This window comes from Loxodonta africana, chromosome 12, assembly GCF_030014295.1.
Source record: "Loxodonta africana isolate mLoxAfr1 chromosome 12, mLoxAfr1.hap2, whole genome shotgun sequence".
NCBI classification, from domain to species: domain Eukaryota; kingdom Metazoa; phylum Chordata; class Mammalia; order Proboscidea; family Elephantidae; genus Loxodonta; species Loxodonta africana.
The window spans coordinates 72,674,757-72,691,985 of NC_087353.1; the positions used below are offsets into that span (position 1 = coordinate 72,674,757).

At 45.8% G+C, this 17,229-nt stretch overlaps 1 protein-coding gene across 3 annotated transcripts in view; it reads left to right on the forward strand.

Annotated features, from left to right (window-relative positions):
* Window positions 1-496: 496 nt before the first annotated feature.
* ABCC1 (ATP binding cassette subfamily C member 1 (ABCC1 blood group)) overlaps window positions 497-17,229 on the forward strand; it is a 175,242-nt gene continuing 158,509 nt past the window's right edge. Inside the window, exon 1 of one of the 3 annotated variants that reach the window (XM_010601238.3) lies at window positions 497-675. In XM_010601238.3, coding sequence (XP_010599540.1) covers window positions 628-675 — 48 coding nt within the window. In that variant the 5' untranslated portion in view covers window positions 497-627. Of the gene's footprint in view, window positions 676-5,425; window positions 5,601-17,229 lie in introns of those variants that run through there. The other 2 variants (XM_064295633.1, XM_023540926.2) reach the window with 2 other exon arrangements.

Sequence of the window (17,229 nt, forward strand, 5' to 3'; positions counted from 1 at the left end):
AAGGTCTCAGGCACGGTTAACCAAGACAGATGCTGCCTGTTAATCTCTCAACGTCCTTATTTAAAAAAAAAAAAAAAAAAGAGCCGCGTCACAAAAAAAAAAAAAAAAAAAAGGAAGTAATATTAGCGAGGCTGTCGTGAGAACGCAGCTAAGATGTTTGGCACACTGTTTTCTCCTTGTTATCATTACTGTTGTCGTCGCTGTTGTTTTAACAGGATTCGAAAACTGGACGCAGGGTCTGGGCACAAAAACCCGGGCCGCTTTCGGAGGGTTAGCAAACCCTCGCCAGGCCTCCGTAGGGGGTGGGATCCGGCGACCCCTGAGGATGTGGGCACAGGCGCAAGGGCGGTGGCCTGGGGGCCCGGAAGCCCTGGGCGCCGGGGGCGCGGAGGTGGCGGGGGTCGAGCCCGCGTGGGCGGTCCGCTGTGCCGCGCCGAGGTGAGCCGGCCGGGGCGGGGCCGCCGCATCCCCGTGACGCGCGGGCCAACCAGGCGGCGTTGCGGCTCCAGCTCCTCCGCCGCCGCCTCGGGCCCTCCCGCCGCCGCCGCCGCTGCTACAGCTACAGCTACAGCCGGGCCATCCGCCGCCTGCTGCCCGCCGCCCGTGCCCGCCGCCCGCGCCGGCCGCATGGCGCTCCGGGGCTTCTGCAGCGCCGATGGCTCCGACCCCTTGTGGGTACGTGCTCGCGGCCGCCGGGGCCGCGTGGGGCCGCCGGAGGGAGGGAGGGAAGGAGAGAGGGAGGGAAGGAGGCCGGCGGGCTGGCAGGCTGGCGCAGCAGGGGAAGCGCTGGGCAGGGCGGGCCGGGCCCGCAGCTCCGGGGCGCCCGCTGAGGACCCGGAGCCCGCCTCCCGGCTCCGCCGCCGGCCTGGGGGTTCCGCTCCCCAGCCGCCGCCGCCCGGGCCCCTTCGTTTGTGGAACTGATGGGGAAGCTTGCGTGACTCGGTTTCAGGGAAGTCGAGTGTGGGATGGGGGGAAGGCAAGAGCCCAGCCCTAGGGCTTTGGAGGTGGGGAAGGGCCCAGACCCTCGGCGAGGGGCCGGAAAGAGGGGCCCTTCATGCTTTGGGATTCCCTCCCTCAATTAAAAATAACTTCTCAGGGAAGCAGACGCCAGAGCTGGGGGACAGTAAAGAGAGGTGTCTCTGCCTGTGTTCTCCCATCTCTCTGGATCGGGGTCCCCCTTCCACAAAGAGCACCCCATTACCAAAGAGCTGAGCTGGGGAGAGGCTTGGGCTGCAGAAGGGGGGTTCCCACTGATTGGGTTGGCGTTTGCCCCCTCCTCAGGTGTTTTCATCCGCATTACTGTGCTGTGGTTACATATTTTTGTCATCTTTTCCTTTTTTTCTGCCTAAATGCTCCAGGGGCAATTTGGGGGAACAGGGGGAGATCAAGGGGAGAAGATGGCTGCTCACCCCTGCTCTGTGTCCCCCCACCCCCAGGGTCAGGCTTGGGGTGCAACTGAGGATTCCTAGGGCTCTAGTACCTGTAGTACCTGTGGGGTATGTCTACCCCACCCCTGTAATGTGGGCCTCCTCACTGGTTTTTACCCCACCGAGTTTTCTTCAGCATGGGTGATGTCGTGCTTGCTTGGGTCTCAAGAGTTCACTTCCCGTGTGGTTTAATCCCTAGTGCCTTGGGCTTTAGCAACGGTGTAATACGATTTGCCCCTTTGTTCAGGGTAGGGCACTTCTGTGTCATGCTGTCTTGACTACTGGTAGATGCAGTAAGCCAATCTGGACGTGATAGTTGTCTTAGGCTGGGTTCTCTATAGAAGCAAAACCAGTGAAGCTTATATATCTATACATATATATACATGTATGTATATGAACCTGTTGCTATTGAGTAATTTTCAACTCATAGTAGCCCTATAAGCCCTATAGGACAGAGTATAACTGCCATGTAGGATTTCCAAGGAGCACCTGGTAGATTTGAACTGCTGACCTTTTGGTAAACAGCTGAGCTTTTAACTACTGCACCACCAAAGTGCTCTATCTCTGTGTGTATATATATGTGTGTGTGTATATATACATATATATGTATGTATAAAAACCAAAAGAATCCATTGCCATCAAGTTGATTCAGACTTATAGCAACCCTGTAGGACAGAGTAGGCCTGCCCCATGTGGTTTCCAAGGAGCACCTGGTGGATTCGAACTGTTGACCTTTTGGTTAGCAGGCATAGCTCTTAACCACTATGCCACCAGAGTTGCCATGTGTATATGTGTGTATATATATGTGTATGAATATGTGTATATATGTGTATATTTATCTCAAGGAAATGGCTCACATGGTTGTAGAGGCTGGCAAGTCCCGAATCAGACTGGAGGCTTCTCCTGACTCACGTAGCTGTAGGGGCTGATGAACCCAAGATTGGAAGGTCAGACAGCAGGCTGCTGTCTCACAGGCTGCAGAGACCATGGAATCCTAAGATTGGCAGGCAATACAGCGGGCCACTGGCTCAAGTCCCAGGAACCAGAAGTCAAATAACGATGAGCTGGATGCAGGATCCAGAGGGAGCAAAAGCCAGTAAGCTTTGCCAGAGCATCTTGATATATTGGATGCAGGCCCCCCCCCAAAGAAATTCTGCTTACAGCTGATTGGCTGATCACATCAGATCACATCATGGAGGGGATTACATTATATCACAAAATGGAGGGTAACTGATCATCGCACAATTGCCAAACCACTGAGAATCACGGCCCAGCCCAAGATGATATACAACTTTAACCATCACAATAGTTTTTCATCTTTAGTTAAGGAATTAGGAGAAAGAATCACCTTTGTCTCCTGGGAACTGGTGTTTAGCTTCTGAAAATACCTTCTTGTCCTGTTTCATAGTCTTTTCCTTGAAGGCTGTATTTTTACTGGAAGGATTTAGTTTTGAGCAGGGTATCCTTTTGGTAGAACAACCAGCAGCCCTGCCTTTTTGTTTCGCATTTTCTGGCCAGTGCAGTTGGAGATTTGCTCCAGGGCTGCGAATAGGACATGTGCTTTGCATTCAGGGTCTAGGAGTGATTGGAGAGCAGACCTTTTGCAGAGTTGGACTCTAATTGGCAGTGAGGACAAACCTGTAGATTGACCCTCCTGCTCTCCATCCCAGTTGTAATTAAGGCTTAAGGCTGGGAAAGACTGGCTTCCCAGCCAGTTAGATAAGCGCGTGACGTTGGGCAAGGCACTTCACCTCTTTGTGCCTCAGTTTTCCTCATCTGTAAAATGGGGGCAGGTAATAAATGTCACAACCTCCTAGGGTTGTTGTGAAGAGTAAAACAGTGTTAAACAGAGTTAAACAATGATTATTATTCTTTCTAAAGATGAAGTTCGTGTGTTTCGAGTTGCATGTGTTTGAGCCCACTTTTCATTTGATGTTTGGGGATGGGATTGGGCTGTGGGATCTGCCTGCCAACTCATGCCTGGCTTCTCTTATGACCAAAGTCATGTGTTTAAAAATCAAGGTGACCTTGAAAACGTTAACGCTGAGTGAAATAAGTCAGCCGCGAAAGGGCAAATATTGTATGAAATTGTATGCAATATCTAGAATCAGCAAGTATGTAGAGACAAAAGTTTTACTAGGGGTGGGAGGGATAGAGGGAGAAAGGAAGACACAATGCTTAGCACTGAGCTTCTGTTAAGGATGTTAGAAAAATTCGAGGACTGTTGATGGCGATGACTAAACGCAATTAATGCCACTGAACTGTACCTGTGAAGGTTGTAGAAATGGCAGATGTTCTCTGTTACCTACATACTTATCAGTAAGAAAAAAAAATCAAGGTGACTGGCCCACCTGTGACTCTATCAGAAGCTTTGTTCCTGGGAGTGTCTGCTTCCGGGCCCAGAAAAACTTGAGCGGGGGACATGGCCAATGGTGAGAGGTCTGTGGACTTATCAAGTCCACTCAGGCAAATGCTCTGGAATGAGAAAAGGGAAAGTCTGTTATCTACATGGAAAATAGAGGCTGAGTTCACAGGTGCTTGGCTTTGTTTGGGGACTGTAGGCTGGCAGAAGGGGCTGTTTTGTGGTTGATATTTGAATGAAGGTTGGGAAAGTTGAGTCTGGGTTTCTCCATACAAGTTAGTTTTTAAAAAAAAACATTTGTTTACTAATGTGATGCGTGCCCAGAGTGAAAAATCAGAAAATGTGAAAAAGTAGAGAAAACAAATAAGCAGTGTAGTGTGGGTTTACAAATCCTGGCTCTGTGGCTTACCAGCTGGATAGCTTAGGTAAGTTACTTTTCTTTGTGCCTCTGTTTCCCCATGTGGACAATCGGGTTGATGATAATAGTCTCTGGCAAAAAGTGGTAGTAGGAAGAATAAGCGAGTGAACTCTTGGCAGGTGCTTAGAACATTGCTTCTCGGTATGGCCTAAAAACAAAGTAAAATTCAGTTGCTGTCGAGTCGATTCCAATTCATTGCAACCCGTGTGTGTGTCAGAGTAGGAATATGCTCTGTGGGGTTTTCAGTGCCTGATTTTTCAGAAGTAGACTGCCAGGCCTTTCTTCTGAGGTGCCTCTGGGTGGACTCGAACCTCCAATCTTTTGGTTAGCAACCAAGTACATTAACTATGTGCACCACCCAGGGATGCTTTGTTGTTTTTGTGTGCTGTTGAGTTGACTCCACCCTGTATGACAGAATAGAACTGCCCCATAGGGTTTCCTAGGCTGTAAATCTTTACAAGAGTTGATTGCCACATCTGTCTCCTGTGGAGTAGCTGGTGGGTTCGAACTGCCGACCCTTTGGTTAGCAACCAAGCACTTAACCGCTGCGCCCCCAGGGATGCCTTAAAACCAAAAGCCAAACCTGTTGCTGTTGAGTCAATTCAGACCCATTGTGACCCTATAGGGCAGGGTAGAACTGCCCCCTAGAGTTTCCAGGGAGCAGCTTGTTGGATTGATTCCAACCACTGACCTTTTGGTTAGCAGATGTGCTCTTAACCACTGTGCTACCAGGGCTCCAGGGATGTCTTAGCGCTTAATAAACGTAAGTGGGCCTCACCAGCTGGAATTCCTGAGTTCGTTTTTGCTGCCACACCTGTTGCTGCTGGGGTTGAACAGAAGCAGCGGACGTGAGTCTCAGCCCCTGGAGTGAGTTGGCCCTGGCACTGATATTCACCTCAGAGATGCCCTCTAGCATTCTCCAGCATAGCCAGTAAACCCTGAATATTCCAGTCGGCTGCCAAGAGGGCCCTGCAGTTGGTAATGGAGAAGCATTTCTTAGAAGCTATTAGAAATTCCGCTTGGGATAAGACCTGGCCTTGGAGTCAGTCTAATTCTAGCTTTAATATCTGTGCTTGGTTTCACAACCGTCAATGAAGAACCACGTTTTTTCTGTCCTCCGAGTACTCTGTTGATTTTCAAACTCATCACTTTGCTTCCTCTCCTCTTTGCCTTTTTATCCACCCGTCCTTCCAGGCCCCCTCCCGTCCTCATGGATTGTAAGAGCTGAAAGGGACCTTGGAGCACACGGGGTCCTCCCCCGCACTCATTCCCCTGCACAGATGTTGGATCTGAGGCCCGGAATGGCAGTATGAGGGGCCCAAGGTGACACTGTGCAGGCAGTGGCTTCGGGAGGAGAACAGAAGAACCTTTGAGATGACAGGTTCTCAAAGAGGTAATTCAGGACTCCTTGGGCAACCCTTTGGCCTTGGCAAAAGGACGCCACAGCTGGCCTGTTTGGTGGAGACTTTCAGGAGAGAGGCTGTGTTCTTCTTCTCCTGAGCTGTGCGATTTCCATTTGTGATAGTCTTGGAGGTAGTGGATGAAAAATCTCTTTCCATCCATGGACTCAACTTGTAGGCTGTTTTTACATGGAGGAGCCCTGGTGGCACAGTGGTTAAAGTGCTCGACTGCTAACCAAAAGGTTGGTGGTTTGAATCCACCCTGCTCCATGAGAGAAAGATGTGGTAGTCTATTTCTGTAAAGATTGACAGCTGTGAAAACCCTATGGGCCAATTCTACTCTGTCCTATAGGGTCGCTCTGAGTCAGAATCAACTTGACTGCAGTGGGTTTGGTTTGGTTTCATTTCCACCTCAGTGTCTCATAGGCGTCTCACACCTCTGCAGTCCTCCCCACCACTGTCCTCACCAAGGCTCAGGCCAAAACCTTGTGTCATCCTTGACTGTCCTCTTTCTCTCCCATTCCACATCTGATCTGTCAGCAAATCCTGTTGCGGGTCGTTTCAAAATGTATCCAGCTCTGCCTGCTTCTCACACCTCCCAGGCTACCACTGCGGCCTGAGCCAGCATAGTCTCAGTAGCCTCCTCACTGCCCTCCCTGCTTCCACCCTCAGCCCCAACAGTGTAGTCTCAGCCCAGCAGTCAGAGGGATATGGTTATGAGTAGGCCACATCCTGTTCCTCCTCTGCTTAAAACCCTGCTATGGCTCCCTAGTTCCGTCAGGGTAGAAGCGAAAGTGCATACAGTGGGCCCCCATTACCTCTCCATCCTCTTCCTCTGTTAGTCTCTGTCTCATTCCAGTCACAGTGGCCACCAGGCCTGCACCTGCCTCAGAGACTTTGCACTTGCTTTTCCTGCTGCCTGGAAGGCTCTTCCCCCAGATACTTGGGTCCTCCTTCACCCCCTTCAAATCCTTGTTCAAATGTCATCTCAGGTAGCCTGGCCCTCTTCTTCCCCCAATTCTTTCCTTGCATTCCCAATTCTCTTTCCTGCCTCCCCCAGATAACACTTAAAAAAAAAACAAACAAACCTGCTGCAGTTGAGTATATGTTGACTCATGACGACCCCACGCGTTACAGAGTAGAACTGCCTCACAGGGTTTTCTTGTCTGTAACCTTTATGGAAGCAGATCACCATGCCCCTCTGTCGCACTGCTGGGTGGATTCCAAACACCGGCCTTTAGGTTAGCTGTTGTTAGGTGCTGTTGAGTCGGTTCTGACTCATAATGACCCTGTGTACAAAAGAGTGAGACAGTGCCTGATCCTGTGCCATCCTCACAGTAATTGCTGTTTGAGCCCATTGTTGCAACCACTGTGTCAGTCTATCTCTTTTTTTTTGACCCTCTACTTGACCAAGCGTGATGTCCTGCTTCAGGGACTGGTCTCTCCTGATAACGTGCCCAAAGTATGTGAGACGAAGTCTTGCCATCCTCACCTATAAAGAGTGTTCTGGCTATACTTCTTCCAAGACAGATTTGTTCATTCTTGGGGCAGCCCATGATATATTCCATATCCTTTGCCAACACCATAATTCAAAGGCATCGATTCTTCTTTAGACTTCCTTTTTCGTTGTCCAGCTTTTGCTTGCATTACGAGGCAGTTGAAAACATCATGGCTTGGGTCAGGCGCACCTCAGTCCTCAAAGTGACATTTTGCTTTGTAACACTTTAAAGAGGTCTTTTGCAGCAGAGGACCCTGGTGGCGTAGTGGTTAAGTGCTACGGCTGCTAACCTAAAAGTTGGCAGTTCGAATCCACCAGGAGCTCCTTGGAAACTCTATGGGACAGTTCTACTCTGTCCTATAGGGTCGCTATGAGTCGGAATCGACTCGACGGCAACGGGTTTGGTTTTTTTGGCGTTTTTTTGCAGCAGATTTGCCCAGTGTAGTGCATTGTTTGATTTCTTGACTGCTGCTTCCATGGGTGTTGATTGTGGATCCAAGTAAAATGAAATCCCTGACAATGTCAGTCTTTTCTCCATTTATCATGATGTTCCTTATTGGTCCAGTTGTGAGGATTTTTGTTTTCTTAATGTCGAGGTGTAATCCACACTGAAGGCTGTGGTCTTAGATCTTCATCAGCAGGTGCTTCAAGTCCTCTTCACTTTCAGCAAGTAAGATTGTGTCATCTGCATGTCACTGGTTGTTAATGAGTCTTCCTCCAGTCCTGATGCCCTGTTCTTTTTCATATAGTCCAGCTTCTCGAACTATTTGCTCAGCATGCAGATTGAATAAGTACGGTCAAAGGATACAACCCTGACAAGTTTCCTGACGTTAAACCAGGCAGTATCCCCTTGGTCTGTTCGAACGACTGCCTCTTGGTCTAAGTACAGGTTCTCCTGCGCACAATTAAGTGTTCTAGAATTCCCATTTTTCTCAATGTTATCCAGTCTAATGCCTTTGCATAGTCAATAAAACACAGGTAACATCTTTTTGATATTTTTTGCCTTCAGCCAAGATCCATCTGACATCAGCAGTGATATCCTTCATTGCACATCCTCTTCTGAATCGGGCTTGAATTTCTGGCAGTTCCCTGTCAGTGTACTCCTACAACCATTTTCACTTATCTTCAGCATAATTTTACTTGTGTGTAATATTAATGGTATCATTTGATAATTTCTGCATTCCATTGGATTACCTTTCTTTGGAATGGGTACAAGTGTGGCTCCCTTTCAGTCAGTTGGCCAGGTAGCTGTCTCCCAAATTTCTTGGCATAGGTGAGTGAGCGCTTCTAGCTTTACATCCGTTTGTTAGGCTTGTAGATGAGCACGGTTCATGCCCTACTGGGACCTTTCAATAATACTTAACTATTTTCTAATACACCATAAAACTATATTTTGCTTATTCATTTTATTTACCTTGTATGACCGGAAAGTCAACTCTGCAGATTTCTTCTGTGTTTTTTTACGGCTGTAATCTCAGTGCCCAGAGCAGCACTTGGCACATAGTCTATACTCAGAAAGTAATTCGAAGCATGCCTGTCTGTACTGGGTACTCAGGCTGAGCCGTCCAGTTTATAGGTTAGACTGCTTATATTTTACGTTGTAAGGCTGTGGCTCCTTCAGAGTCAGAACGGAGGCTCATCCATCTCGTACCTTGTCAGGACCCAGTGCCTTGCACACCATAAGCACAATTAGCATTTGAATCTAATTTACTGCCTGAGGTACACATTTCAAACTGGGAGCTGGATCTAGGACACCAATGTGCTGGTTTGACTTTTTTTTTTTTTTTTTAATTATATGAAGTGCTGGGATTGCCAGTATTTACTGATTGGAAGTTTCCACAGAAAAATCTAGATAGCTGGCTTCTGAAAAATCAGAAGACCTGACAACGCTGGGCCTGCATTTGGACACAGTAGTGGTCAGCTGGGGCTGCCCCCTCAAACAGGCTTATTCTCTCCAGTTAGCTGCAGTCCTCACTCCTCCTTACTGTAGCTTCAATTCTAAGGTGAAGTGTCCCTTGTGGTCTTCTTGTGCTTCCTCACACCTTGTCCGCTTCCTCCATGATGGAACCTATTTGGCACCTGTAGGCGTTGGACTTGATATCCCCTGCTTAGAAGCCAAACCTTTTGGTAGAACGACTGTGGCCGATCTGACTCGCTAGTTTCATGACGCCAAAACCCTGACTCCTCTGGCACAGGCATGTTGGCAGGAGAAAGATGGATAAACTAATTATCAGTGCCTGAGGAATCTGAAGCAAGCATATAATTTGTATGTTGGGTCTAGGCTTTCATGGTGGGGTAGGCTCTAGCTTTTATTATCAGATCTTAATGATTAGTAAAGTTATAGCTTAATAAAACTTGCCTGAGCATTTTTGCATAAATAAATACTGTGCTAATAGTATGACTGTCTTAATAACAAGGGCCTGGACATCCTGAAACGAGGGCTTCCCCCAGCCTGGCAAGGAAACTGGGACAACATCTTTGTGGAGGCTTGGACCTGTATTTACCTCTTACAGTTGAAATTGGGGAATCCAGTTTTGGGGGGTGGTAGGTGTGGGGCATTGTTGACATTTTAGGCCAGCTGGTTCTTTATGGTGGGGGTTGTCCTGTGCTTTGCAGGATGTTTAGCGGCTCCTCTGGCCTCTGCCCACTAAATGCTAGTAGTACTTCCCCAGTTGTGACAACCAAAAATGCCTCCAGACATTGCCAAATATCCCCCTTGGGGCAAAATTCCCCACCTTCGACAACCAGTGGTATGGAAGAATCTAGAGAAGAAATTTTGGGTGAGACTTTCACCCTCATCTTTGTATTTCCCTAAGACATTTTAGGCCGTTGGGAGTTCTAGGGTAATTGGCTTGTTGGGGTTGCCTTGGAGAAGCTTAATGACTCGTTAAGGAGGTTAAACTCTCATTAGCTAGAGAAGGACCTTGCTGCAGCACGTGCGCTTTTGCGGCAGTATGCCATTTTCCTCTAAAAAAAAAAAAAAAATTTTTTTTTTTTTTTTCAAGAACTGGGTTTTTTTAACCTGATGCTTCTGGTTGGAGTGTGTGCGATGATTCAGTCTCAGGGTGAAAATGCCTTTTGTTAGAGGCTGCCGTTGAAACTCTACCCCTTCATTTTAAACTGCCCCAGGAGAGGCGGACAGTTATAAAGTTGAGACTCTACCTAAGTGTCCCCTTGATTTAATTGTGGGGTTCATCTGCTGGAGGGTGGTTTCCAAGTTCTGTGAACAGGTCCAGATGACCAGGGAGGGCAGCTCTAGGTGGGCATCCCATAACCCTCAGACTTTTTGGGGGGCTTTTCCCTTCCCTCTCTGGGTTTCCTCCTGAGAACCTCAGTTTACCTTTTACTGGCCTCTTATGTAACTACTTGCTTGGGGGATGCCCTCCTCACTGGGAAGCATTCATTTTTCAAGAGCTTGAGTTTTTCCAGTAAGAAGGATGTCAGTGGGGTCTTTTAAACCCCTGACTCATTCTGTCGTGTTCCCACAACATTTCTCACGCATTCATTTATCCAATCCTTTATTGTTAGTTGAATGAGGTGCTGGCCCTGCTTTGGAACTAGGAATACAACAATGAACAAGACAGAGGCGGCCCATGTTCTCACAGAAATTACACCAGGGATAACCCAAATGGTTTCAGATAGGGCTAAGTGCTGCAAAGACGTTCAACAGGAAGAAGTGGGGTGGGGTCCCCACTGCATTACAGATGTGTCTGGGGAAGGCCTTTCAAGACCTGGGTGGTGAAGCTGGCTATTCAAGGATCTGGGGAAGGGCATCCCAGGGAGTGGCAGTAGCAAGTGCAAAGGCCCTGAGGAGCTTGGTTGGGTCAAAGTCTCACAGTTTTAACTCTGTAGAACCTCGGAGTCCATCTCATAAAAATCTGGCCTGGAGCAAATGCAGAATGTATAAAAGCACTAATAAAATGGCTTGTGGTAATTACCCCAAAAAAAACCTTTTGATGTTGAGTCGGTTCTGACTCGTAGGGACCCTGTAGGACGGTAGAACTGCCTGTAGGGTTTCCAAGGCTGTAAACCTTTACAGAAGCAGACTGCCATATCTTTCTCCTGTGGAGTTGCCAGTGGGTTTGAACCGCTGACTTTTCGGTTAGCAGGTGATTGTTAAAGTCCTGTGGTTACCAGGACTGCTTGCGGTAACAATAAGGGCTTGGAAATTCCAAGGCGGGTGCTTATCCCAGCTTGGAAGGAAATGGTGGCCCAGCAAAGGCATGGGCCTTCTGCTGCACTTAAGTTTGAACGAGTCTCAGGTTTTTAAAATTAGTTTTTTTATGAGTCTCATCTGAGTCTTAGAACCTTAACTGAAACTTCAGGGTCAGACCAAATTTTTCTCACTGGTGGGGGATTCCCTATGCCTCAGCTCCCTCTTGGTTACCCCTGCCAAAAGCTTTTCATAACCTATTAAGATGATGAGTTTTTTTTTTTTTTTTTTAAGTAGAAGTGCTATCTTGTGTGATTAAGATGACTTTCTATTTTTGCTAGAAGCTCTTCTTTTAAAACTAGTTGTCGTTGAATTGACCTGGCTGATTGCATGAGGAAGACTTTGCACTCTAACTTTTCTGATTATGCTCTTACTTTTAAAAAGTCTGGGAGTCCTGGGGCAGCACAGATGGGTAAGCGCTTGGCTACTAACTGAAGAGTTTGTTTGAATCCACCCAGAGGTGCCTTGAAAGAAAGGTCAGGCGATCTACTTCTGAAAAATCACAGCCATTGAAAACCCTGTGGAGCACAGTTCTCCTCGGACACACGTGGGGTCTCCATGAGTCGGAGTAGATTCAGTGGCAACTGGCTTCGTTTGGTTTTTTTATAGAAGGGTATAGATTGAACGGTAAAAGTTTCAGTAGCTTCCTGCCGCCCTCAGAAGTAACCACTGATGATACTTTCTTGAATGTCTTCTAGAAAAATTTCCAGCATATGCAAATATGTATGTAGGGGTATGTGTATTCTTTTTCCCTCTTCAAATAGTTTCATATGCTAAATACTGTTCTGCATCTTGCTCTTTTTCATTTAAAAACCTGTTCATCTTCTGTGTTAACCCATTGCCCCTGGTAACCATTAATAAACTTTGGTCTTTATAAAACAAAAAAAGCAAACCCGTTGCCATCGAGTCGATTCCGACTCATAGTGACCCTATAGGACAGAGTAGAAGTGCCCTATAGGGTTTCCAGGGCTGTAATCTTTATGGAAGCAGATTGCCACATCTTTCTTCTTGGAGCAGCTCTTGAGCTCAAACTGCCGACCTTTCAGTTAGCAGCCGAGTGCAGCCAGGGCTTCATTTTTCTATGTTAGTCCATGCAAATCGATAGCACTTCTTTACAAGACACATGCATTCTATTATGACTATGCCATGTATTCCCCACCTCTCTTCTTGGTGGCTTTCGGGTTGTTTTCAGTGTTTGGCATCCTCAGTGGTGCCGCTGTGAGCTTTCATGGGCATGCATCGTTGCACATGTATGCATGTATACGTGTAAATGATTCAACAGAGTACATTCCCCCCAGTGAAATTACTGGGTTGAGGGATAGATGTATTTTGAAACTTGAAAATTATTTGGCAGGTTCCTGCAGGACTTTATACTCCCACTAATGGACCCACCAGCATTTATTAAGAACTTGTGTTCTTGGCATTCCAGAGTGTAGAGCAAGCGAGGAATTGACCAGGCTCAGGTTGCTTTTGTGTAGGTGGGAAGGTTTTGTCCAGTTGAGTTAAACCTTACATTCCGGAAGGTTCAGCTCTGTGATCCAGGAGACAGCAGTATGAGGGAGATGGTTTTGTTTCATTAAGCATTCTTTGGTCCTGCTGTTAAATTTTACAAGCTCTTTTAAATCAATGATTTAACAACGTGTGAAAGCTTTACTTAATAACCCATTCATGCTAATACACCTGTTTTAATTTTTACACGTAAACTTTCTATTTTAAATTTAAGAGTTTTCTGATTACAAAAGTGATACCCACTGTCAGAACAGGGTAGAGATATTTAAGTAAAGCATTAACATGCAACGTGGGTATTCTTACATTCTTTTCTCTGTAGTTATATAAACATGTTTTTAGGTGCCCTTGAGTCGGTTCCAACTCATAGTGACCCTGTGCGCAACAAAATGAAACACTGTCCGGTCCTGCACCATTCTTACAGTTGTTATACTTGAGCCCATTGTTGCAGCCACTGTGGCAGTCCATCTCATTGAAGGTCTTCCCCTTTTTTCATGAGCCTGTACTTTAGCAATGGTGATGTCCTTCTCCAGGGACTGATCTCTCCTGTAAACATGTTTAAAGTATGTGAGACGCAATCTTGTCATCTTTGCTTCCACGGAGTATTCTGGTTGTACTTCTTCCAAGACAGATTTGTTTGTTCTTTTGGCAGTCCATGGTGTATTCAAAATTCTTCGCCAACACCGCAATTCAAAGGTGTCAGTTGTTCTTCAGTCTTCCTTATTTATTATCCAGCTTTTGCATGCAGATGAGGCAACTGAAAACACCATGGCTTGAGTCAGGCGCACCTTAGTCTTCAAGGTGGCATCTTTGCTTTTTAACACTTTAAAGAGATCTCTTGTAGCAGATTTGCCCAATGCATTGTGTCTTGATTTCTTGACTGCTGTTTCCATGGGTGTTGATTGTGGATCTGAGTAAAATGAAATCCTTGAAAACCTCAGTCTTTTCTCTGTTTATAATGATGTTGCTTATTGGTCCAGTTGTGAGGATATTTGTTTTCTTTATGTTGAGGTGTAATCCATATTGAAGGCTGTGGTCTTGGATCTTCATCAGCAAGTGCTTCAAGTCCTTTTCACTTTCAGCAAGCAAGGTTGTGTCATCTGCATAATGCAGGTTGTTAATGAGTCTTCCTCCAATCCTGATGCCCCGTTCTTCTTCATACAGCCCAGTTTCTCATATTATTTGCTCAGCATACAGATTGAATAGGTATCGTGAAAGAATACAACCGTAACACAGTTTCCCTGAGTTTAAACCATGCAGTATCCCCTTGTTCTGTTTGAACGACTGCTTCTTGATCCATGTTCAGATTCCTCATGGGCACAATTAAGTGTTCTGGAATTCCCATTCTCTGCAGTGTTATCCATAATTTGTTTTGATCCACACAGGGGAATGCCTTTGCATAGTCAATAAAACACAGGTAAACATCTTTCTGGTATTCTGTGCTTTCAGGCAGGGTCCACCTGACATCAGCAGTGATGCCCCTGGTTTCACATCCTCTTCTTCTGTAGGGTTGCTATGAGTCGGAATTGACTTGATGGCAACGGGTTTAATACAAATATGAGGAAACGTAAATGTTTAAAGCAAAACAAGTGATGCTATAATCATTACTCTGTGTTGTTTTTGCTTAATATGCCACCCATTTCAATACACAGCATCTCACTAAATCTTTACAACAGCTGTAGAATATTCCAAGATATAGATTTGCTGTAATTAATTTAGCCATTTCTCTATTCCTGGCCACTGATTGTGTTAATTTTTCCCTCCCATTGATTTTGATTATTTTGTCCCTGTAAATGATGCTTCCATAAACATTCTTGTTCATGGGTCAAACGGTGTAAATTTTTATTCATTTTTAAATTGTGGTAGATATATAGATAACAAAGCATTTGCCATTTCTACAGTCTTCACATGAACAGCTCTGTGACATTTACATTCATTATGTTGTTCAACCATCTCTGTTTGTAGTTCTCGATTGTTTTTCCATCTCTCATTTTATGTATTTATCTTTTATTGTGCTTTAGGTGAAACTTTACCGAGCAAATTCATTTCTCATTCAACAATTCATACATAAATTGGTGACATTGGTTGCAATCCCTGCAATGTGTCAACACTCTCCCCTTTGACACCCCAGTTCCCTGTTTCCCTCCATCCATTTTTCCTGTCCCTTCCAGCCTTCTCATCATTGCTTTTGAGCAGGTGTTTCCCTTTTGTTTTTGTATACATGATCGAACTAAGAAGTATGGTCCTCACATGTGTTACTGTTTGTTTTATAGACCTGTCTGATCTTTGGCTGGAGGGTGAACTTCGACAGTGGCTTCAGTTCTGAGTTAAAAGCGTGTCTGGGAGCTCTGTCATTCTTAACAGAAGCTCATTGTCCCCTAACTATTGAGTCTTCCTTTTCCCTCCCTTCCACCCACCCCTGGCAATTTTTATTTTTAGTAGATACTAGCTATTAGCTGGTTATTTTCCCAAAAGGTTGGAATAAATCCATTCCCAGTGACAGCGGATGAGAATTCCCATTTCTGAGTGTCCTGTGGCATATTCCAGAACGGTTTGCATATTCTTTTTCATGTGTTTCTTTCCATGTCTTTTTGCTCATGGTTACATTGGTTTGTGTTTTTCTTGGTTTATTGGGCATCTTGCCCCTTTGTCTACCATATATGTTAAAAAAATATATGTGTTTTCATAGGCCATTGTTTTGTCTTTTGGCCAATAACATTTCCTTTTGGCTCATTAACATATGATTCTTGCCTGTCAAGGTACGTAGTTTTTGCAAGGTTGTTTTTATAGAGTACGTATCATTTTGAATTCTAATTTTTATTTACTGTGGTTGTAAACATTTTCGCATGTTCCTACATAACCTTTGTTAAAGGTTCCTTCATAACCTTTAAATGTCTAATCAATATTTCCTTGAATTGGTGGACTGTAATTGGCATAATTATTACCTTTGGTGTGCCATTTAGTTTGTTGCTGGGATTTCTTTTTTTTTTCTTTTAAAGAAAACATTGTAATGAATATTGTGTAGATAGAGCCTTTTGGTTTATTTCCTTAGAACATACTCTCAGGCATGAAATGAATAGCACAGAGCATTTCAAAGGCTTTCACTAGCTATTGCCTTCTTTGTTTCTTTTCTGTTTTCTAAAGTTGCTGTTGAGCTGACTCTGACTCATTGTGCCCCCATGTGTGTCAGAGTAGAACTGTACTCCATAGGGTTTTTAATGGCTGATTTTTTCAGAAGTAGATCACCAGACCTTTCTTCCAAGTTGTCTCTGGGTGGATTCGAACCTTCAACCTCTTGGTTAGCAGACAGGTGAGTTAACTCTTTGTACCCCCCAAGTCCCAAACCAAACCTGTTGCAGTCCAGTTGATTTTAGTTTATGGTGACCCTATAGGACAGAGAGTAGAACTGCCCCACAGGGTTTCCAAGGCTGTAATCTTTACAGAAGCAGACTGCCACGTCTTGCTCCCATGGAATGACTGGTGAGTTCGAACTGCTGACCTTTAGGTTAGCAGCCGAGAGCTTAACCATCGTGCTATCAGGGTTCCCTTTGCACCACCCAGGTTCTCCGAAGCGTTAGAGAGCCTCATTAAACTATAGCTGCTGTCCTTATCAGTCAGCATCCACTCTAGGGCAACTGGTGCTTTTGGTTTACTACCCTCAGAGAAAGGAGCCCTGGTGGCACAGTGGTTAAGCGCTAACAGAATGGTCAGTTGGAACCCACTAGCTGCTCCCTGAGAGAAAAGACCTGGCGATCTGCCCCCGTAAAATTTACAGTCTAGGGAACCCTACGGGACAGTTCTTCTCTGTCCTATAGGGTTGTTATGAGTCAATGACACACAACAACGACAACATCCTCAGAGTGTAATCTAATAGGACCTTTTCTTCTTGACCCTGAGCTAGTGAATTAATGATGTTGAAGAAGAAGCCTTATCAAAGGGCTTCCAGATAGTGCAACCTAATTATAACCACGAGGTCACATTACCCAATGCCAGGTGGCTCCAGCTGTCTTCTGGACCACTGGTCTTCAGGCTTACAAGGCTAATTGGGAGGACCAGGGAAGAGATGGTCATTAATGTGCACTCGTCAGCTGCTCTTAAAAATAATAATAATAATGGATATCCTCGGACCTTGCCGGAATGGTAAATTGGGCCAGCCCTTTTTGGAAAACGAAGTCTCTGGGCAGTGCAGATGGTTATCACACTAGGCTGCTAACTGAAAGGTTGGAGGTGCAAGTCCACCCAGTGGACACTCTGACATACATGGGGATGCCATGGGTTGGAGTGGACTTGATGGCAGCTGGTGGTTCCAGTATTTTAGATTGTTCCATCCGAGATCTGGGAGCCTGGGTGGGCCATTTCACACACCATGTTGTGGTCAAAGCCAGCACACTTGGACACTTGGTGT